This window comes from Lytechinus variegatus, chromosome 2 (assembly GCF_018143015.1).
Source record: "Lytechinus variegatus isolate NC3 chromosome 2, Lvar_3.0, whole genome shotgun sequence".
Lineage (NCBI taxonomy): Eukaryota > Metazoa > Echinodermata > Echinoidea > Temnopleuroida > Toxopneustidae > Lytechinus > Lytechinus variegatus.
In genome coordinates, this window is record NC_054741.1 from 62,040,331 (window position 1) to 62,064,920 (window position 24,590).

At 35.7% G+C, this 24,590-nt stretch overlaps 1 protein-coding gene across 3 annotated transcripts in view; it reads right to left on the minus strand.

The window, feature by feature from the left end:
• LOC121408559 (squamous cell carcinoma antigen recognized by T-cells 3-like) overlaps positions 1-24,590 on the minus strand; it is a 36,937-nt gene that overhangs the window by 2,887 nt on the left and 9,460 nt on the right. For 2 of the 3 annotated variants that reach the window (XM_041600063.1, XM_041600066.1), the window contains exons 6-21: positions 22,913-23,046; positions 22,336-22,491; positions 21,606-21,744; positions 20,425-20,532; positions 19,621-19,686; positions 19,335-19,393; positions 18,329-18,438; positions 17,825-18,014; positions 16,402-16,542; positions 15,737-15,902; positions 14,938-15,143; positions 10,805-10,888; positions 9,673-9,783; positions 9,075-9,164; positions 6,980-7,063; positions 4,692-4,861 (exon numbers count right to left, since the gene is read on the minus strand). In XM_041600063.1, coding sequence (XP_041455997.1) covers positions 4,692-4,861; positions 6,980-7,063; positions 9,075-9,164; positions 9,673-9,783; positions 10,805-10,888; positions 14,938-15,143; positions 15,737-15,902; positions 16,402-16,542; positions 17,825-18,014; positions 18,329-18,438; positions 19,335-19,393; positions 19,621-19,686; positions 20,425-20,532; positions 21,606-21,744; positions 22,336-22,491; positions 22,913-23,046 — 2,014 coding nt within the window. The remainder of the gene's footprint in view (positions 1-4,691; positions 4,862-6,979; positions 7,064-9,074; positions 9,165-9,672; positions 9,784-10,804; positions 10,889-14,937; positions 15,144-15,736; positions 15,903-16,401; positions 16,543-17,824; positions 18,015-18,328; positions 18,439-19,334; positions 19,394-19,620; positions 19,687-20,424; positions 20,533-21,605; positions 21,745-22,335; positions 22,492-22,912; positions 23,047-24,590) is intronic. The other variant, XM_041600065.1, reaches the window with a different exon arrangement.

A 24,590-nucleotide genomic window follows, 5' to 3' on the forward strand; every position in this document is an offset into this window, starting at 1 on the left:
TGGGAGCCTTAGAAATGGCCTCATGAATACACAATTAGCCCTATTGAAGTCAATGTATTATTGACCTGGTTTTAAATGTTAGGAACCAGGCCAAAAATACATTGACGGAGCTAATGATATATTCATGAGGTCATATCTAAGGCCCCCAATGGACTGAGACCCACCAAATATTGGTAGTGGGTGCTTTCTATCATGTCCTCCTGAGGTATGGTATAAAAAACGCTGAAATGCAAAATAATATTTTTTCTTTGTGACATCATCCCTTCGGTACTCTATATGGAAGATATTGATATTTCTGGGCTTCATCGGGTAATCACAGTCCAAATGTGACCAAGCTACTACTGTAAACGCCGTTATTTTCACGGGATTAATTTTTCGCGCTTGGCGGCTTTAAAGCATATTCGCGGGTTCTTGAATTCACGCTGCACACTCCATAATCACAAAGTCACTTCCTTCTTCACCATTTGTGAATGTTTTTTTTTAATTAATATTTCAGCAACGAATTTGTATTTTCTGATCATAATTCTAGCTCTAAAGCCGCGTAATTCAGCAATGTTTTGATCCAATCATGAGCGTTTGTGACATTTAGCGCAACTTTTCTTTGCGGGGACGACATCGGGGAAGGCAAAACGGAGGAGCTGCTGGCCTGGTATGGACAGCCGAGCACCATGTAAGGACCAGGGAGGTTTATGAGAATACGGCTATTATTCAAAGTGCATGGGTTCAATCAACCTAGGTGATCGACCAAACGTCTTCTTTAAAACTAAACAGATCTAAACACTCCCCAATCAAATTCAAACAGCAAAACTATTTGTATTTCAACCAAAGTCATAATTTAAATACTGATCTGTTAGAAATATGATCGCATTGCTTTGGAACAAATTCTCCCGATGCATGTGATTTTGGAGCTCAAGCTTGCTTGCTTGCTTAAATGTCTCCCTCTATAGGTCAAATTATACAGTCTCTTTGCAAAAATTAAACCTACCAAATTATACACGCAATTGAACCGCGGTTCGAAACTTGCATTAAAATAGATGCTCATAAATTCGCGCTCGCCAATCTTGCAGCGAAATCCGCGATAATTTTCACACCGCGAAAATGTCCACTTTTACAGTATGAAATAGAAAACTGTTATTCAAGATTTTAATTTCTACCTGTAGGAATACAGAATAATTTGCGCTGAGTAAAGGTGGCTTTGAACCTTAGTTTTGAAAACATACAAAAGCAAAATTTTATGTATTGATCTTCATGTTAGTGATACATTTACGACAATCCAATCAATAAAAAAAAAATGATTAATAGTAATGAGAATGATGATGATAACAATATCAATAATAGTCTTTTGTATAGCATATTTTACCTAGGACTGTACATTAGTTAGTTGAAAGCTTTTCTCTTAATGACCAAAAATGCTATTCAAATTTGTAAAGCGATATCCTTCCCTGCTATGATCATAACACAAGTTACATCAGACAACCTCAACTACTCAATTATTTGTGTTCTATCTCTGAAAATACCAAATAAACAAGCATGTTATGAGTCATAAAACCACACGACCCGTCTCTGCAAAGGCGGCAGGGGTCTGGGAAGCTACGTTTGTAGCTTGTCGCCTAGCAACTAATGGAAGATACTAAATTTTATTAGCATAGTCACTCCAGTGAAAACAAATATAAATAATTATATTACACAATTGCAAACTTTGAAAGTGTAGCCAAGTCTTCTTTGGGTTAACAATTTTATTTTCTAATGTACCAAAACCTCAAAGTATTAAAAAAAAGAAAAATCTTCCACCCCTGCTTGATTCTCTTAGACAGTAGCTCTTAAAGACTGTCTTGCCAGTAAATTTTAACATGTCACCTAAACCTATCAATTTTGCGCAATGCTAATTTTATTATTTTCAGAGTTATTTTGTCTGTAGTTAAGACTTGGTAGTTAAGTAAATATAAGTTAGGTGGTTCAGTTATTTAACTAGTTTTATTTAAATTTGTTAATAATGACAAACTGATACAGATCAATCGAATCCCCTTACCCTCATCTCTGATGGATGGACAAGAAAAACAAAAACAAAACAAAGACATGTACTTCAATATGCACCAACCAAAAACTGACATCGACATAAATTTGCTTGTCAAATTCTATGAGCATTTTTGGTCATCAGAGAAAAACTCTCAACTATTGACCCTACCTATGCTGGGGAATTTCGGGAGATCATAAGGCTGGGGGGAGAGGAGGCCCTGTGAGCCCCCCCCCACTTAAGATCTTATAGGTTGAATGAGCGATCATGCTGAAAATTGGCAGGCATATTGCCTGGGACATAGCCTTCAAAACTGTATATTGATATATAGCATGAAAACTTCTATTGATTAAATATTCTAATTTATGCATAAGTAGTAAGCAAAACCATACTATTTACACTAATTCCCTAAATGAAGCTCCAAATGTACTAGTTTTTGGTTTAGAAACTCTATGTCATGTTCTTAGCAAATGCACATAAAAAAATTTGCGATCAGATCAATTTCATATGTATTTCATTGTTTTTGCAATTTCTTTGTGTTTTTGACCCTTTTTAAAATTGTGTTTTCCATACACTTTGTCGGGGGCTCTTTTCTGATCATAAACACCATAACATAAATCCATTTAAAGCAGTAAAAGTAAAAATAATCATACATTTATGATATTCGATTGAAATCACAATTTGCAATGACTTTGTACACAAAATCTTGTTTTTGAGTGATTTTGGGTCTGACAGCCACTTAAAAAATGTGTACCCGGGCGCCGCAAATTAGGTCTTAAAAGATGCAGGTGACTTGAAGGAGAAACAAGTGGACTGCCACTGGCGGTCTCACCTGCATCACGCGATTAATATAGCAGCAGTGCTGACTTTGAAAACTACTATAAATTAATTATTCACAAAACACACCATTGATATATAATTATACAATACTACGTTCATTGACATTTGACCTTGATCATGTGACCTAAAACTTGTCAGTGATACTTGATTACCCCTATATCCACATTTTATACACTACATCTATAAACTTTGAAAGGTCATGTGACCTGAAACTCGCAAAAGATGTTCAGTGATACTTGGTTACTCTTATGTCCAAGTTTCATGAACCATATCCATAAACTTTCAAAGTTATGATGGTAATTCAACAGATATCCCCCACATGGCCAAAGTTCATTGGCCTTTGACGTTGGTCATGTGACCTGAAATTCGCACAGGATGTTCAGTGATACTTGATTACTCTTATGTCCAAGTTTTATGAACTAGACTTTCAAAGTTATGATAGTAATTCAACAAATACCCCCAATTTGGCCAAAGTTCATTGACCTTACATGACCTTTGACCTTGATCATGTGACCTGAAACTCGCACAGGATGTTCAATGATACTTGAGTACTCTTATGTCCAAGTTTTATGAACTATACCAATAAACTTTCAAAGTTATGATGGTAATTCAACAAATACCCCCAATTTGGCCAAAAGTTCAATGACCTTAAATGACCTTTGACTTTGATCATGTGACCTGAAATTCGCATAGGATGTGTAGTGGTACTTGATTACTCTTTAGTCCAGATTGGAACTTGTTGTTTGGAAGTGCCCTTTCCCAAAAGCTAACATAGAGGGCACATGTCTCCCAATCTCTAATCGGCGCCAATCTACCTATCTTGAGTAAAGATGAGTAGATTGGCGCTGATTAGAGATTGGGAGACATGTGCCCTCTATGTTAGCTTTTGGGAAAGGGCACTTCCAAACAACAAGGTCCAATCTGGACTTATTACTCTTATGTCCAGGTTTCATGAATCAGATCCATAAACTTTCAAAGTTATGATGGTAATTCAACAAATACACCCGATTTGGCCAAAGTTCATTGACCCCAAATGACCTTTGACCTTGGTCATGTGACTCAAAACTTAGGCAGAATGTTCAGCAACACTTGATTAACCTTATGTCAAAGTTTCATGAACTAGGTCCATATATTTTATAAGATATGCTGTCATTTCCAAAAATTAACCCTAGGTTGAGATTTGGTGTTGACGCCGCCGCCGACAAAAAAGCGGCGCCTATAAGACAAAAAATTGAAACACAGTGGTGTAAGCTTTACGCGTTCCATAAATATTTTGCAAAACATTAAGGGGGGGGCCTCTGAGGCAAACCCCACCCCACCCATATAGGATTAACGTTCTATGTAAAAATCTGCAGTCTTTGAAAGATTTAAGTATGACTTAGGGGGGTTTGGAAGAAAATATTTGCGATCAATTGCAAATATTCTGTTGCAATTTTACAACTGATAGATCAACGCTAGCTGTAGTAACTCAGATTAAACTCCTTGTTTCAAGGAGCAAATTAGCAATCAATCACAAATTTGCAATTTACTGCAAGACATATGATTGATTTAGGGACCGAAAATTGACTTGCAATTGATCGCAAGTTTCTTGCAACACCCCATTAGAGTTGCACTGAAATACCGAGTTGCGTATGCTATGAAAGGCTTGACCGCATTGGTCAGATCGTGTCATGAGGATGCGCACTACTGTGCATTAATAAGACTGCGCATTGCAAACCACGTGCACGTCGGCATTAAAGTGCGACGTAAGTCATATTTAAATCTTTGTGACACACCCCTAGGACATACAAATGAATGATAATGACTGGAAATGTTTGGATGGATGGGTAGTACTTACTTAGAGCCCAAAGATTTCTGTTCCCTCTCTGGGGGATTTGATGATGGAGGAGCTGCAGCAGCATCCTTGATGGGAGCTTTCCTGGTGGGTGGATTGCTGATAGCCACGGTGATGGTATGCTCACCAATCTCAGTGTTATCTAAACCAATCACAGCCTTGCTAGCACACGCCTTGATAGAAAAGGAAAATGTGTTTAGGCTGATATGTGTGTCAATTCATTGTGAGATAAAACGAAATAGTAAAATTATCCATTCCACACATACTGTATGAACAAGGTGGTACACGAACCACTAGTCTCGCCTGATACTGCCATCAACAAAATAGGCAATATGATCTCTTGTCCTTATTATCATCATGAACATACCGGGGCCCCATTGCATAAAAGTTAACATTATGATAACTCTGCCACCCAATGGTAACTACCATGGTAATGCTATATTAATAGAATCAGAAAGTTTTTTATTGATTATGATACAAGTCATACTGCTGTTAGGTCGCTTGTTACATCTAGATTGGATTATTGTAACTCTCTATAATGGTGTCACCTCTCATAACCTAGATCGTCTACAGAAATTACAGAACAAAGCAGCTAGGGTCATTTACTGTCAACCATCATATACACAGACAACCCCCCTGATAAGAGAATTACATTGGCTGAAAGTAATAAATCGAATTGAGCATAAGTCTCTGACTATCACATTCAAATGTCTTAATGATCAAGCTCCATCATACCTGTCAAACCTCCTAACAGTTCGCCAATCAATGTACAACACTCGGTCATCATCACATATCCTTTTTCACATCCCCTGGACATTCAAATTAGTAGGTGATAGGTCATTTTCTGTGTTTGCCCCCAAATATTGGAATAGATTGCCCCCTAAACTTCGACAATGTTCTTCTACTGATGTGTTTAAGAAGATGCTTTAATCTCATTTGTTTTAACATGTTTAATATATTGCAAGTAGTGTTTCATTTTGTGTAGTTTTGTTTTAAGTTTTTACCGATTGTATTTGTTTTGTCATTTGTACAGCGCTTTGTAACTTTTGAAAAAGCGCTTAATAAGAAGGAATTATCATTATTATTATCAACAGGCAATCAAAATTAAGGATTCCATGCAAGTTGCCATTGCATGGCAGAGTTTATACCATAATGATAACTTTTATGCAAAGGAGCCAAAGTGTGGTATTAAGGATCATTTCTACCAAGTGTCAAAACAATTGATGTAAAAATACAAAAATGAGAACAATTTGAACAAAAACTTGACTTTTTGACCGCTAGATGACCTCTGACCCCATCATCTCCATTGACACTCATGTGGTATTACCCAAAGATTATTTCTACCAAGTGTAAGCACAATTGATGCAAAATTAAGAAATGAAGGCAATTTGAAAAAAACTTGACCTTTTTGACCCCTAGATGACCTCTAACCCAATCGTCCCCACTGGCACACATGTGGTATTACCCAAGGATCATTTCTAGCAAGTGTAAGCACAACTGATGCAGAAATAGAGAAATGAAAGCAATTTTAACAAAAACTTAACCTTTTAACCGCTAGATGACCATCGACCCCATCATCCTCATATACACGCATGTGGTATTACCCACGGATCACATGTACCATGTGTAAACATGGCTGATGCAGAAAGAAAGAAATGAGAGCAATTTGAACAAAAACAAAAACAAACAACATTTTTGTAATAGAAATGACATGTCATTTGACACTTTGACCCCTAGATGACCTTTGACCCTATCAGCCTCATGGACACACGTGTGACATAACCAAAATGTCATATTACCAAGCATGAACATAACTGATGCTAAAATAATGAAATGAGAGCAAGTTGAACAAAAGCTTTAACATTTTTGTAACAGACCAATAGACCAACAGGAAAAGTGATTAGTACGTATATGCCGAACCTCACTTAGGCGAGACAAAAATAGAATCAGAATCTTTATATAAATGCACATGGATCAAATTTACAATAAAAAATAACTAAAGTAAAGTCTGTGACCATATAAAGCATATTTTTTGGTAATAAAATAAATCATGGAATTGGACATAGATTTCAGTATACATTTTTTCTACATGCAGCTTTCTGACATACAATAAGTCATGGAAAGGACATAGATTTTTGTATACATTTTTTTTCTGCATGTAGCCTTCTGTTATACAACGTCTAAATTCAAAGACTAGTGTTCAAAAATAGTTGAAGCATGTTTCTGTTGGATTGTGACAAATAATTGGTATGAACCCTTCATCTGTTTTGGTAAATGCTCACTAAACTCACCTCTTCTTCGAAATCAACATAGGCTAATCCTTTGGGCACTCCGCTCTTGTAGGTCACAATACGCACATCCTTGAGCTTACCATACTACGAAACAAACATAATTACAATGCATTATATTCAGGGAGTAATGTATGCTATATATAATTGGTGATATCAATTGTGCGAAATTGCATACATGGCTATCCAGCAAATACCCCAACTAAAAGTCATGTGAGGCCCAATTCTCTGAAGATGCCAAACAAGTCATTAGGGCTTCAATAGTTAGGGAGGCACAAACTATGTATGATCTGTGATTGACTGTGTGCAAATAAAGCTAGTCTTAAAATGTACCTCTTGGAATAACTATTAATATTTCAGTGACTAAATTAGCCTATACATGTACCTTCACTTGTATAGAGAAACTAATTTCTCTCTACAGTCAGGAAAAGTGCTTGTGTATTATAGCACTGTAATTTTTCTCCATTCAATCTTGTTATATGGGTCTCATAATTGTTCAACTTTAAGATATTAGATTCATTTAAGACCCGCCTATTGAAAATATATATTAAAAGCAAAAAATTTTGATCTGCTGCCTTTCTGAGGGTTTTGAGCTAGACGGTGATTTTTTTCTTTTATGTTTTGTTTTATTGTAAATTTACATGAATTCAGAAAAGACGGAAAGACCACACCCCCGCAAAACTACAAATAAGAACACCCTCATACATGCATGTCTACACTGGATTTCATCAGTGTTTTCAGACAATTCTGAAGAGCAGGAGGCAATGTTATGACTGTTTCCATGGAAACCACACATCACCACACTCTCTCCTAGAACAGAAATGCAATAAAGAATTATTAAGTAGTTACAATAGAAATACACAGAATCGTTTTTGTTTTGTTTCATATGGAAGCCAGTGCATGCATCACAGGTTGTGTTATCTGATGGAATATAGATTTAGTTGCACTATATTTTATTTACAGTAGTTAAAGATACTTCTGCAATATTGAAGTGATAGCTAATAACTAAAGTGATTATTCACAAACAGCAACAAATATAAGAAGTGAATGTGAAGAACATGTAAAAAAACACACTTTCATTTTTTTTTTTTTCATTTCTTGCGTAAAAAAAAATGGTGTAAGGAAGACATGCTGAAGGATGAACAAGAGAGAGAGGGAGAAAATGAAGGGAATGTGCAGAAACAAGGAGGGGGGAAGGAGGAGAAGAGGACAAAGACGGTGACAAATAACAAGGAGACAAAGGAGAAGAGAAAGAAGAAGGAGGAGAAGGAGAAGAAGGAAGAGGAGGAGAAGCAGGAGGAGACGGAGGAGTAGACAAAGGAGAAAACGGAGGAGAAGATGCAGAAGAAGAAAGGATAAGAATGAGGAGACAAAGAAGAAGAATTACAACAACAAAAACAATGAAATGAGGGAAAGTTAATTAAAGAAGATGAGCAGAAGAATGAATTTAGAAAAAAAGAGGAAAGATATTGGAGGGAGAAGAAATAACAGAAAATCAAGATGATAAAGAGGAAAGAGGACGAAGATGAGTAGAAGAAAATGAAGAAAAAGATGAAGAAAAGAAGAAAGCGCAAGGTGGAGATGATTTTTAGAAAAAATATATAGATGTAAAACAATAATAAAGGGAGGAAGTGGAAAATGATGCTGAAAATATTGTTTTCAATAAGTACCGAACGGAGAGGAAGAAATGAGGGAAAGGTAGTTAAAGAAGATGAGCAGAAGAATGAATTTAGAAAAAAAGAGGAAAGATATTGGAGGGAGAAGAAATAACAGAAAATCAAGATGATATAGAGGAAAGAGGCGAAGATGAGTAGAAGAAAATGAAGAAAAAGATGAAGAAAAGAAGAAAGCTCAAGGTGGAGATGATTTTTAAAAACATATAGATGTAAAACAATAATGAAGGGAGAAAGTGGAAAATGATGCTGAAAATATTGTTTTCAATAAGTACCGAACGGAGAGGAAGAACAAAAAGACAGATGTTGTTGCAAAATAGCATGAAAACGTAGAATGAAGTTAAATTCAACCATAATTAGGTTATTGGCTTATTTGATCCTCAACATAGACATGTATGAATAGGAACAAAGTTCTTTTTACTCACCTTGCTAAAAGTCTTCTCTAGCTCTTCCTTGGTGAGTTTTCGAGGGAGGCCTGTCACAAAGAGTTTGTTCTTCTCCATCTTGTTTTCATACTGTATTTGTGGAGACACATGAAAATGGAAATATTAGTTGAGGTAGTAGTAGGGTATTCAATTTTTCTTTTATTTCCATTATTACAATTACTATCGCGTCTATCAATAGTTGGTGGCTTGATAATTAAACTTCCATTATTAGTTCTTCAACAGAATATTATAAAACTCTCTATATATATAAAAGTAAATACAATAACTCACATTGTTATTACTATTATTATTATTATTAAATACGACTTACATTGGAGACATTCATTCCAACCAAGAAAATCTTGAATTAATCCCGAGTGCCCAATCAATACTCGCCATTATGGTCCGTAAATGGCAATGCAGTCCAAAAGTAGCAAGATCACTGATTCACCAAGAAACATCATACATTGGATTCATTGTTTTACACTGCCTTTCTCATTCAATTATACAATAATCTCTTTGGAGATAATAGTTTTTCCAAATTTCATTTTTTAACAATGATTTGAGTATGATTTGAGGATCCCTAACACTTCCTTACCAAGAACTTATTTTCCTTTGTGGCAACCGACTTGTCCTTTGAAGGGTCAACATACATTGGTCTGTTGTTGATGGTCTCTCTGTCTTTCTTCAAGGCTTTCTCGGCAGATTCCTGTTCACAATTTGAATTGGAATTACTAGTTTATTTTATCAAACCATTTAGGAAAAACCAAAAGCAGTTCACAAATCATGAATATATAAATATCATTAATAGGTTAGGATGCCCCCAAACAGCCTTCTTGATAAGCAAGGGGGCCTCTACATACAGAAGTACACATAGTTTAATGCAAAAGAGTAAACTTAGAATACAAACAAACTTTTAAAGAAAATAAAAAGTTTATCCCTACAGAGAAGAGGGAAAAGTTGAGGTAAGAAAATGAATAGGAAGTGAGGATAAATTGTATTTTAATTTGGATTATGTAGCTAATTTGGGAAGTTTAAGCTTGGCTATTCAGTATCAATTACATCAGAATTATTCAAAATGTTTGAAAAGTGATTATTAACTGTAATGAATGTGAGTATGAAGATTCACTGGCAATTTATGGCCCATAAACTGAACTCGGGTTTACTTTAAACTAAGATCTAAAGTTTTGGTTTAAACTTATGGATAGCCAATTCTGTTAATAACAGTTAAGATTTCATGTGAAAGCCCATCGGGCACTCCCTTCTTTTGTAACTGTTTTGGATGAGTGAAATAGTTTTCACCACGGAAGCTTGAAAAAAGAAGTGTATAGTCTTAATATTTTTTTCAAATTTTCATTTATCCATAATTTATGCACAGAGCTAGACCATGGTCAAAGTGAATCCATTTAATGACATTAAAACGATAGTACAGTTGTGAGAAATATTGAAATAGTAATCATGATGTATTGAATTCTGTCTATGAAATTGAAACAAATATCTTTAAAAAAAAGTCCAATGCAACCCAACAGACTGCTCTTCAAGTTGCCCTATATTCCTAATATGTAAAATAGCAGAATATTACAATTGAAACCCATTTCAAATACAATTTCAAAACTTCAGGATATGCTTTACAAAGTAGGGTTACAATCTGAAAATTAATTTTGGCAAAATCATTGGGGTTTTTAAAGCATGGAATAAAAAAAAATTTAAAATAAGTTCGAACTTCATACCTGATCTTCAAACTCGACATAACAAAAACCTTTGAACTTCTTCTGGTAGTTGGTCACCATTCTTACATCTTTGATAGCACCACACTGTAGATGAAAGGCAAAAAGTATAGATTACAAATATGTAAAATACCCTTCTAAGATAAACAAAGATAATAATTAATAATTGGCATTTGTATAGCGCTTTATCAATCTACGACTGCTAAAGCGCTTAATAATTATTATTACCCAGTCATTGGACTCATAGCATTTCAAGCAGCCTGTTAGGTGCACACTTGCTAAACTAACCACAATGATGGTTGTTTCCTACCAGTACACAATTAGCACATGGGTGAGAGCGGCAAAGTGTGGATTGACTGCTTGCCAAAGGACGCTAGACCTCTGATTACAAGTCAAGAGTCAGAACCGCTACACTACGGCGCTTCCACAAAGATGTATCTATATGTAAGAACTCTCATATATTTGTTCCAACTGTACTGTAGAACCATAAACTTTCAAAGTTATGATGGTAATTCAACAGATACCCCCAACATGGCCAAAGTCCATTGGCCTTTGACCTTGGTCATATGAACTGGAAACTGGCACAAGATGTTGAGTTTTACTTGATTACTCATATGTCCAAGTTTTATGAACTAGACCAATAAACTTTCAAAGTTATGATGGTAATTCAACAGATACCACCAACTTGGCCAAAGTTCATTGACCCTAAATGCTTTTTGGCCTTGGTCATGTGACCTGAAACTTGCATAGGATGTTCAGTGATATTTGATTATTTTATGTCCAAGTTTCATGAACTAGGTCCATATATTTCCTAAGTTATGATGACATATCAAAAACTTAACCTAAGGTTAAGATTTCGATGTTGACTCCCCCAACATGGTCTAAGTTCATTGACCCTGAATGACCTTTAACATTGGTCATGTGACCTGAAACTCAGGCAGGATGTTCAGTAATACTTGATTAACCTTAGTTTCATCAACTAGGTCCATATACTTTCTAAGTTATGCTGTCATTTTAAAAAACTTAACCGTATTGCGGTCTGAAAAGCGGCACCTATAGTCTCACTCTACTATGCAGGTGAGACAAAAATGGGGTCGGACGTACGAAAAGGTTGATAATTTTATGGAACTGTCCATATACAAGGCTCCACATTAACTTTTTTTGGTGGTGGCCCATTCGGGCCACCAAAACCTTCAAATAATTTTTTTTGGTGGCCCATTAGTAAAGTTTGGTGGCCCGAAAAATATAAAGAAAAACATTAATTTAAAATGAATAAAACAAAGTGAAATATTCTGCAGTCACTAGTTAACACGTACCACTATTCTTTGTACATCTTGTATGTAAATCGTGCTTGCTGTTATTTTACTTTGCTTATTTTGTGGTAATATATAAATTGTTCTATCATTGTAAATATGAAATGATTGAAAGAGAATAAAAGAATTGTATTGTTCCCAGGTTGTGCATTTTTAATCTCCGTGTCGACACACACTCATAATGGTAAAGTAAATAAATAGTGCATTTAGCAAACTCAGATAGATTTACAAAACAATTATTTTTCCTTTCTTCCTTTTTGATCATAAAACCTAGATTATGCAGGCCCCAAATCCAGTTTATTTTCTCTTTTCCAGCATATTATAGCAGGAGAAAATCACAGAAAAATATGCTGCAGAATTTATAGAACAAAAGAAAAAATGAAGAAAGAAATGAAAACAAAGAACAGGAAAAAAACATTTGAGAAAAAAAACAAGAAAATGTAACTTTGTAAGAAAAATGAATAAGACAAAATTATCAAAAAATGGGGAAAATTATTATTATTATTATTCAGTAGAAACATGTTCTTTAATCAGGCATATTCAATGGGAAGGGGTATAAATGGTTTAATCACTGTAAAAAAAAATGAAAGAAAAAAAATGAGAAAACGGCAAAAATTATCTGGAAAAAACAGTGAGAAAATTCCTTCCCTATATTTGACAAAATGATGGAAAAATTCACATTTCATATCAATGAAATGCCTTCCCAAAGTATTTACTTCCTTAAGAGTGGTTTAAGAAGTCATTTGTAAACAAGAAAGAAAGAAGCTGCCTATTTATTTTTGGCTAGAAGAGACACAGCTTCGAAATAAACCAAATATCAACATACATACAAATGCACATACGGGACTGTGATGTACTCACCTATGTGTTATATGTGTATTAATGCATTTGGAAATCGGTCTTTTTGAGTCAAAAGAGAGGTCATAATTCCTCCTTATAATGCTTGCAGATAATCAGGTTTCAGTAATACGGACTGTAGAAGGGCATTTCATTGGTGTAAAATGTGACTTTGACGTAGATTTTCAGAGTTCTGGGGAAGATTTCTTAGCAGTAACATTTCGTATCGCAGCTCCCTGAGTCTGAATAGTCTGCTCGTGCACAGCTAGCTGCAGTGGTTTCATGCATGCAAAGCTCAGCCAGACAGCAGGCGCGGCCGGCTGAATAATAGTTACTGTATGCTAGCGGTAGTAGGCCTACGTACTGTCATGACTATGCAATCTTTGTGTGTGTGTATTTGTGTGTAGATTAACAAAAAAGGCGCATGACGAATTGGCTTGCAATTTGAACTGCAGAAAGTTGATAAATACATGCAAAATCGGGAGAAAAATTGCGCTACTTTGAAAATTATTGGTTGCCCGATTCGGGCCACCAAAACTTAACATTTTTTCAATAATGGTTGCCCGAGATGAATTTTTGGTGGCCCCGGGCCACCGCTAATGTCGAGCCTTGCCATATATGTCATACGAAATACCAAAGGCTACGAGTAAGGATTTACAAACAAAAAAAATTACAGAACTGAACGATAATTCCGTGCAAGCAAAGAGGAGAATAAAAGTTAGTCAATAGAATTAAAAGCAAGGTCTCACAAAAACTGCAGCATTTAAATGAGGATTGTAATCACTTTGGAAGAGAAACACAGTAATTAATACATGCATTGCATACTTTTGTCTACCAATCTATCAGGATTAAAGCAGAGAGTGACGTCGCAATAACGGTGCAACTTGAGCACATAAAGCATGAGACGCACAAATTTCCATCTACTTCCCAAGACAGATTGACTTAATAACAAGTAGAACAAGGCAAGAGCGATTTTGTGTCTTGCCCACTTGTGAAAATAACCAGAAATATCATGATTTGCGAGGGCACGCAACAGAATTGTATCGAAACTTCATTGTGAAATGATTGGGATGATAACACTTGTCATAAGAGCCTTGCACGCAAACTTTAATGTTGACCTGAAAATGACCTTTGACCTTACCATGTGACCTCCGACTGCAGCATAACATGCAGGTCCCCCAAGTCCATCTACCATCCAAGTTTGGTTGAAAAGTGACTTACAGTTGCAGAGTTAGGTGTCATAAGAGAGTCTTGCATGTAAACTTTAACGTTGACCTAAAATGACCTTTGACCTTATCACGTGACCTCCGACTGCAGCAAAACATGCAGGTCTCCCAAGTCCATCTACCATCCAAGTTTGGTTGAAAAACGACTTACGGTTGCAGAGTTAGGTGTCATAATAGAGTCTTGCATATAAACTTTAACGTTGACCTGAATATGACCTTTGACCTTACCATGTGACTTCCGACTGCAGCAAAACATGGAGGTCCCCCACATCCATCTACCATCCAAGTTTGGTTGAAAAGAGACTTACGGTTGCGGAGTTAGGTGTCATAAGAGAGTCTTGCATGTAAACTTCAACGTTGACCTAAAATGACCTTTGACCTTATCGCGTGATCTCCGACTGCAGCAAAACATGCAGGTCTCCCAAGTCCATCTACCATACAAGTTTGGTTGAAAAGAGACTTACGGTTGCGGAGTTAGGTGTCATACATGTAAGAGAGTCTTGCATGTAAACTTTAACGTTGACCTGAAAATGACCTTTGACCTTACCACGTGACCTCCGAGTGCAGCATAACATGCAAGTCCCCCAAGTCCATCTACCATCCAAGTTTGGTTGATAAGCGACTACCGGTTGTGGAGTTATGTGTCATTAGGTTTGTGATGGACGGATGCCAGACGACATTTGGATCCCTAAGTCTCGCCTTCACCTCTGGTGGGCGAGACAAAAACAGCAAAAGAAAAAATACCTGACCTGATCCTTACCTCTGAAAAGACATTCCTAATCCTCTCTTCAGTGAGATTATAGTCCAGATTCTTGACAAAGATCGTCCGGCGGTCGTTGTTGCCATCACGCTCGGGTTTCTTCTTCTTGGGATTCATATGCATTTGGAATTCCACTGATTGGTCAAGGAGGCCCTTCTCTTCCGGGATATCCTCCATATCAATATCCTTCACTCTGTCAGAAACTGCTGCATTAGGATAGATGAAGGTTTGTTTATGATATGTGACCCTGTCACCCCCAAACCAACAATAAGTCCCCCAAAATGAATTTGAGATATTAATTGATCTTGATGAAACACATCCTAAACTTTAAGAGTTATATATAACATAGAAGAAATCAGTGAGAGCAATGACAGTGAAAGAATAAGAAAAACTCAAGATTTGTTATCTATTTCCCATGAAATTTCAAGACAGACTGATTTCAATAGTCAATAATTAAGTTTATGTGGGGAGCATTAACAAGTGTTTTTAACCAATCTGATAGTGTTAATTCAGAAGAAGTTGACCTTGAGTAAGTAAAATAATCGCTGAAGTAGGAGCATTTTTTCAGAAAATATTTAGCAAAATGGGTGTTTTCTACCATTTCTTGGTCAAAAAATATTTCTGAACACTCAAGCAAGTAAAAGTATGCCTTGTATAATAATAATCAACAATGCTCTGTACATATTCACATTTTTATCTTTATACAAGGTTGATGACACATGACAAATCATGACAAGAAGTGTGTGTGCTATATTAACTCAATAATAAAACTACTAAAAGGAAGGTTACATGAACTCACGTTTTGCACCTTCATCATTTGGCTCTAGTCTAGGTGCTGGCAGTTGTGGAACTTTAAACACATGTGCAGAGGCTGATGAAGTGGATGAGGAGGAGGTTGATGGTCCTGCCCCTCCATCCACTCTGGATTCAGGGCTCGGATTGGAATCTGGCACGGGGTTCCTCTTCTGTTGGACAATAGACGAAAATGGAAATTGAACATCATAATACATAAGTAACGTGTATCTGTCTCTGATTTAAATGGTTGACGTAAAAATAGTCTTTACAACAGTGATTTTTATAAAGTGATGTTCAATCATTTTCTACCAAGTATTATTTCATGGGCAATAGAAAATTTAATTGATTGGCTTTATAATGTTCAGGTGTTACTGATTACATTGGCATGATTTTTTTTCCCCGATAATCAAATATATATGAAATAGTGAGCATTTGATGTCACTGGCACCCATATTTGCATAATGTAAGCACTGTGTAAAGAACTGTTTTATGACAGTATTGCAATACTATAAAATATCAAAAGCTTTTAATGTTACATCCGACTTTGATGAAAATTTCAGTGTTCCGCTTATTTGATTTTTCTCCCTATTTCATAATCATCTTGTTGTTGAGGTGTACTTGGCCTTTAAAAAATACAACCAATTATTCTAATCATATTTCATGTGTTACCTGTTTCTTGTGTGATTGTTTACTAGTTCCTGGCTCATCGAACGACCTCTTTCCTCCTTTCTTCTCATTTCTTTGCCGACTCCTGTTCTCCGATGCTCTCTCCTCTGCTTGCCTTGTCCATGATGCTTCTTGTTCTGCCGCCTAAATATACAATTATCATTAATAATAATAATACATGAGACTTGTATAGCGCACTTTCCATCTTGATTAGATGCTCAAGGCGCTTCAGAACAAAACAACTAGACAAATTACATATAATACAAAAAGCACTCTTATACAGGTATGTTTTCAGGTTGCCCTTGAAGGTGGTCACTGAAGTCTGGGTTTTCAAACTCTGTGGAAGAGAACTCCACAGGTTAGGCCCTGCATTTATATTCAAACATTTCATACTCCACTAGACAGCTTTTCAATTTACCTGTTCAGCCTGTGCACCCGGTTTGTCTTGAAATACCACTGTTTTTTCTTTTGGTTACAATCATTCTAAATTGATTCTTGGACTTATCAAATGACTGACCCGATGTTGGACCTTGATACCCATATAATAAATACTCAGATCAAGGTCTCCCTTCTGTATGCATACATGAACCACAAATGATCTTTTACCTATCAAACAGGTTTTAAGTTATTGTGATATCAAATAAAGGACAAACAGAAGCAAAAAAAAAAACTTAGTGAGCAGGGCATTAAAGAAATGTCAACCAGTTTCAGTGCTTACTTCAGCCCTGAACCAAACAAAACAGACCTTTAACACCTAGATTGTCATAGGAAGAGTAAAAGTCATTTAAATCTCAAGGCAAAAAGTACAAAATGTCTTGCTTTACTTTTCATTAGGAATACGATACTGGAACTCAATTACAGGTGCTTTAACAATGGTTCTGGATATAATAAAGTGGAATAAAAAAGGCCATTTGTAAGTTCTTCTCCTTGTCTAATATGGTTAAGTTATTGTCTCACCACCCCTATTATAAAATTTCTCAAATCAGAGAAATAAATGCCTGTGGTTCAATTTGATGTTAGAGCAAGGCCTTGCATAGCACAATTGGCCAAGTCCCAAATAAAATGTATACAGGAATTAACTAGGATTTCTAACTGTTATCAATGTGTAATCTACAGCACAAGAAAGTTCCATACAGACTGAGTTTAACTGGATCTTCCAAGTACTTCACTTTTATATCTAGCAGAATGGGTGATTTCAAGTTCGGTGTTGGCCTTGGTGTTGAAATTTCGATTGCTTCCCCTAGCTCCAAAAATTATTAAGAGTTTGTAAAATTGATCCAGATCACATTATTGACATCTCAACAACTAGTAAATGACTTTTCGGGAACATCTTCATTTCACGTTTTGTGTAATAATTGTGTAAAAACTGACCCGACACCAACACCAAAAGGTCAACACCATACTTGAAAACACCCATTGTACCTACCCTGTTTCTCTGTTCTGTGACTCGTTTCATCTGCGTTTCAACCCTCTTCACCGCCGAGCACCAAGTGTCCAGTGTCCCCTCCTCTCTCTCAAAGTTCAGGAATGCTTCAAAGACCGTCTCGGGCCAGTCACTGACCGAGTGAATTGCACGGTGAAAAGTTTTCCTCACATGTTTGGTATCGCCAAAGCGTCTATGAATGGATTATACAAGAATGAAAATGGTACTGGAAGTGAGGGAGTTGTGAAGGCCAAGGTAGATCACACTAAAATGAACAGTTTTCATTAATCATTTATGAATTTCAAACAACACAGGATCTTATAGATATTTTGTTCTTATAAACGATTTGTCTAACAAAAGTCATGGTTTGTCACGAACAGCGAAATGCAAAAAAAGATCAAGAAGCAATCTTATTTTCTCCTTAAATTTTCTTAAATGGTGAAGCGCAAACATAATGCCAGTAATCCCCTCCCCCCTCAGTTTCCTGAAATATACCTTTATGCCTACCTTTCTAGATTGACATATTGTAGCCACATTTGAGCTTGGTTAGCATGACCCATAGACATGATGTCATTCCAGAGTTCTCGCATTCTTGTCACATTCTGGCAGTATTTAGCCTAAAATAGCAAAACAAAAGGGAAAAGGAAAAAGGGAAAAAGATATGAAAGAACAGGGAAAAAGTACATGGGGGCTTGGGACCATTTTGCCACCAATATGCCCAAAGAGCACTGGAAACTAAAAAGTGGAACGCCTCTGGCAGTGTCACCTGCATTACTCGATTTGATATAGCAGCATTGCTGACTTTGAAAAACAGCTATTGAATAATGATTCACAAGAGAAAACATTCATATGATAATAAAATACTATGTCCATTGACCCAGCATGACCTTTGACCATGATCATGTGACCTAAGTCTTGTGTAAAACACTTGTGCAAAACAATCATTCAAGCACTCATGCTTGATCCATCAAGCATCATAGCTCTCATTTATTCTTATTTATTTGTTATACACGCAAATACCTTTGAAAAGACTCGAGCTTTAAATTTCAATTCCTTCGTTATCAATAAAGAAAATAATTTCAAAATCATTTAGGGGGAGTGAACTGTGAGTGGTCTCTCATTGACTGTGTGTTATAAAAACATAGTCTTTATACAATTTCAAATATCTACTCATACTACAGAGAATAAATTTACCTATAATTGTATTTATATAGAGAAAATAAAAGTAATTGTTTTGCTACTTGTTAACATAATTATTGCGGTACAAATGTTTTGAGTAGTTGACTAGCATGTTATCATTCAAGTGGGTCTATATTACTAGGCTACACTAGCATTATGGGTCAGGAAACTGGCCAGGTATGAGTAGTTGAGGACTCAAGATGGCACTATTGGTTCGTATCTACGTTAAACAAAAAATACTTCAAAAATCACATCATTCAATTTTCAGCATAAAATCAGTTTAAAGTGCGATTCTACTGCAAACCATAAACATCTCTAAATGCAGATACTTTACCTCAACAAACGCTAGGTATTGCTGCAAACTTGATGAGGGATCTCCTTCAGCATCAAAATCTGAAACAATAACATATCAAGTAATACGAAAGCTAATAATACTCAAAATAATCAAACTCCATTTCTCATTTTAAATCAAGCATGTCATGTTAAATGAAATAAATTTAAACTAAGTCACATACATGTATAACATGAAAGTGTATTTATGAATAAAAGATTATCCAATATTCATTCATTCACATCATATCAAATCAACATCAATGAATCTACATGGCTTGCATACTCACACTTTGCCTGGTAGATGATTGCTCGCTCCATCGTATTCCGAAATATCTCCATGTCTTCCTCATACTCTAAAAAAAAAACAAATCCACACAATATCGTAGAAATCATAATAAAAAAAATCCACAATCAACATTTAAAAAAAAAAAGATATGAAAATATCATTCTCTTCCTCACTATTTCCTGCTAATTTCCTATGGCAAGACATTTGTTATCTCCAGTCACTATCATTATGATTATTTGGATGATGACGATAATACAATTCACTTGTTGACATTAAATCATTAATTAAATACACTAATAACATGTACTCTATTCAACAACTATATCTTTTGTCATTTATAAAGCCAGGGATAACTTTACAAGCAACTTTGTGAAACAAGTGTTCAGTAATATGATTGACTGATTGATTTTGTTTTATTTCTGCATTCAAGATAAATATGCAACATAATATCTACTAAGGTGATACATTTAAGTTTTACAAAACAATAATAAAGTAATGAAAAATAAGTATCAACAAGAAGCATTATTCAATTAAAAGAAGATATCATTTTAAGCGAAAGCAAGAGACCGCCATCATGAACGGTCAAGCTTGAAAATGATGGTGGCCTTGTAAAAATGGTACATCATTGATCAAGTGGGTGCAATGCAGGTGTAGGTGAAGTAGAGTGCAGGTGAATTATTAACTTGAAGAGGGGGATGCATATGATTCGATGGATTTTCTTTTGATTGTAGCTATCAATGAGTATATTGTTGAACATGACTTAACACTGTCTAGAAAATTGTTCCAAATTGTTTGATTGCATTACCTTGGTCCCATTGAATCCTTCTCCTCAGATAGTTAACATAGGTCTGCCATAGCTGAAGGTAGTCAGATGCACCTGAAAATCCTGCAACCAAGGCCTTCTCAAACACAGCTGTGACAGCACAAGTGATAAAGATAAATCTAAAATTACGTTATAGGCCCTGTAACACAAACTTAGTGATTAATTGTACAGTTGAGTTTTCATGTTTATTATAATTGTATTTAATGCAATCAATCGTTAAAATGTTCTGCGATGATTGCTAAGCTAAATTCACCTCTCTCCCCCAAGCCAACATAAATGGACAACTGATTGGAGAGTCAAATTATATGCTCCAGAACCTTATCATAGTAGCCATGCTAAAGTAGAGGTGATAGTATTGCCAATCAGGGAAATAATTTTCCTGGTATCGCACCGCCACTGGCTCCACATCTTGCTTAAGACTGCTACACAAAAAATCTTTAAGACTGTACAGAACTTAGTTGAGAGCTTTTCGAGTATGACCAAAAGCACTGATCAAAGTTAGGAAGCAAAATAATTCCCTGCTTCCCATTCATATTAAAGGGATGGTCCGGGCTGGAGATATTTATATCTCAATAAATAGAGTAAAATTCACAAAACTGCTGGAAATTTGATCAAAATGGGATAACAAAGTTATTGAACTTTAAAGATTTGCATTAATCTGGTGAAACAGTTATAGGCATGTCTTTATGAATATTCATTAGGTGGGCTGATGTCATATCCCCGCTTGTTCTTTTGTATTTCATTATCTAAAATTAGGTTTATTCCAAAATTTTCTAACAAGAACTAAAAAAATTGGTTGACAACTAACTAAGTGCATCACTTATTTATTGTCGCAACTCATTTAATCATAATGGAACACATCAAGTACACATGTATGAAAAAAATTATTTATGATTTCATGTAAAAACATACGAAAAGGGAAAGTGGGGATGTGACATCAGCAGCCCACCTAATGAATATTCATGACAATGTGCATATAACTGTTTTCACAAAATATTGATGAAGTTTAAAATTCAATAACTTTGTTATTTGTTATTCGATTTTGATGGAATTTTCAGCATTTTGCTCAGTGAATTTTACTCTATTTATCCAAATATAAACATTTTTCAGCCAGGACAATCTCTTTAAGAGCTAAATAAATTGTGTATAAATATCATTCTCACCCTGTATTGAGGTGAAGGGTTCATTGTGTCTCTCTTGTGCTGTGAGATAACCTTGCCAGAGTAGGAAGCACCAAGGGCAGTTCCGGACTGCTCGTTCATAGACCGGCAATACCACCGAGCTGATCTTCAGACTCTCACCCTTCCAAAACAACGCAACAGAGAACACACTTACGAATAGACTTGACACTGACTGTATTCAACTAACTTTTAAAAATCCAGTTAAATTAAAACCCCCACAACACTGCAAAGAGGTCTGTTTTAGTTTCTTCCCGACTAATGTCATTTTTATTATCAATATGTTTTCATTGTGATTTGGCAAGTGCAAGGTAATGTGTAAAACCCGAAATAATGCAGAAAAATTAATCAATACTTCATTATTTTCTGCATTTAAATCCCCCCCATGGCTATATAAAAAAATATGGGGGTCCACACACTACAAGAATGTGCTTTTTAGTGGATTCCACCATTTTCTCAGATCTTTAAAATGTAGATGATAATTTGCTTTTATATAAATTGTCTTGTTTATGAAAAATATCATACATTGTACCTTCCTCAATTAATGTTTGTATAAGTTTCATTTGCAAATGTCATTGCAATTATTTACGACCATTTTATTTTGTTCTGTGAAAATGAATAAAGCTAATTTGAAAAATGTAGTTTACAATAAAAAAATCCACTCCACTGGAGATGGCCCTAAAAGAGTTGAAAATGGTAAAAGAAGGTAAATTACCAGATATGATGTATATTCCTTCCACAGGGACATATTGAGGCAATTGTCAACTAAAGCTCTCTCATAGATGCACTGTATCCTAGCGGGATTTCCTTGCTTAAGCTCATGCTCTATGTAAGTAAGATACTCGGTTAGTTTGGGAGCCTCGGCCGTCAGCTGGAAGGGATAGAATAATACAAGTTGAGTGAGTTACGGGAAGGGAACAGGTAGAGAATCACTGAGCATTTCAATAGGTTGAATGGAATGGAATTTAATTAATTACCACATTTCATTTTCAGGTATATACATGCATGAAACAATACATCACATATCAAAACATTTGGTAACAAAATAGCAAACGGCTAAAGGAGATTAGTCCCAACAAATAATGTTGTTATTCAACACCAGCTTTGACAAAGATTTGACGAAGCCTCTTGTCAGCTTCTTATAAAGAACGTTTTCTAATGTTGTTAAAGTTTAAACAATTATTGCACACACGCAGTCCTTGCCCTAAAGATGGGGAGGGGAAGGGGAGGGAGGAAGAGGACATGTTTTATAATAATTATAAACAGTGATTAAAATGAATGAAATGTCTTACAAGACTGTCTTCCAGCGGTCTATAGGTGTCTAGAAGATCAAGAGCTTTCTGATAGGACTCTTTCACAGTGTTTGGTATCTCTTCCCCAATATCTGACATCCATTGGTCATACTCACAGAATGTTTGCTCCATATCTATTGAGAGTTAAATATCAGAAGGAAAGCATCATTTCTCACTTAACCCTATCTAGGCCGGGGGGGGGGCCTCGGAGGCCCCCCCCTCAACGAATCGCTCTATATTTTCGCCGTGCGAAATTTTTTTACCACGCCACTCACTGAGTTTTTACTTTCAAGTCTTGCGCAACTTTTGAGACCAATTTTGCGTCACCCGGGTATGTGGTTCCGAAATTACGCAACATTATGTAAGTGCATGTCAGACCGAAAATTGCTCAAAAACGTGATTTTGTGTACAAAGTCAATGCAAATTGTGTTTTCAACCAAAATTCATAAATGTATGATTATTTTTAGTTTTGCCAGTCTAAATGTATTCATTTTATGATTTTTATGATCACAGAAGAGTCCCCAACAAATTTCATTGAAAAAACAATGAAAAACAAAAGGTCAAAAAAACAAAGAAATACATAAGAAATTGCAAAAAAACAATATAATACATAAGAAAATGATATGATATCACAATTTTTTTCATGTACTCTTGCTAAGGACACCACAAAGAGTTTCTATACCAAAAATTAGTACATTTGGAGCTTTATTTAGGGAGTTAGAGGAAAAAGTATGATTTCGCATACTAATTACGCATAAATTAGCATAATCACTTAATAGTGATTTGCATGAAATAAATTACTATACAATCTTGTAGATTATGTCCCAGACAACCCGCGTACCAATTTTCGGCGCGATCGCGCGGTCGACGGCCGAGATCTTAGGGGGGGGGGCCTGGGAGGCCCCCCGGCCATAGGAACTCCAAAAATACCCTGGCCTAGATAGGGTTAAATCACATAAAAACATTAAAAATAGGTCCATTTTAAAGTCTAGCTACTATACTCAACTGTGATCGATACATGAGCTGAACTACCATAGGCGTTAGACAGTGTTGAAGTGCCTTGATGCTCGGCCTTGGCCTTAAGGCGCCTTAAGGCCTACTTTTTCAAAGCCTTGGCCTTGAACATTCAAGCCTTGGCCTTAAGAGGGCCTTGGCCTTGGCCTTGAGGATTTTGAGCCTTGAAATTTCAAGGCTTTTTCAAGGCATTTTCAAGGCTTTTTCAAGGCATTTGGTATTTTGTACTTTTATAAAAGTAAGTATATATGTTTAAATTGTTCTGCATATCTAATGACACAAATGGTCAAGACTACCAGTCAGCAGTAGTAGCAGCTGTAGTACTAGCAGAGCCATCAATTGTGACTATCACCATTATCAAGAATTATCATCACATAATTATATAACAAAGAGAAGTGATGAAAATAACATTATTTATTGGTAATATCATGACTAATGATGATAATGACAATATTAATAATAATGATAATAATGATTATGATAAAGATTATAGTGATTTTATGACAGGAATAATTGTAACAGATCCGACTGCAATTTCGACAATTTTCAGACTTTAAAAATAGCTAACTCTAAAGAAGGATAACAAGGTTGATTTCTATTCCATTATGGTTTTCCTTGTATTATTTTCTTTGACCAACAAGAATATTTTAAGTCTTAATGATTA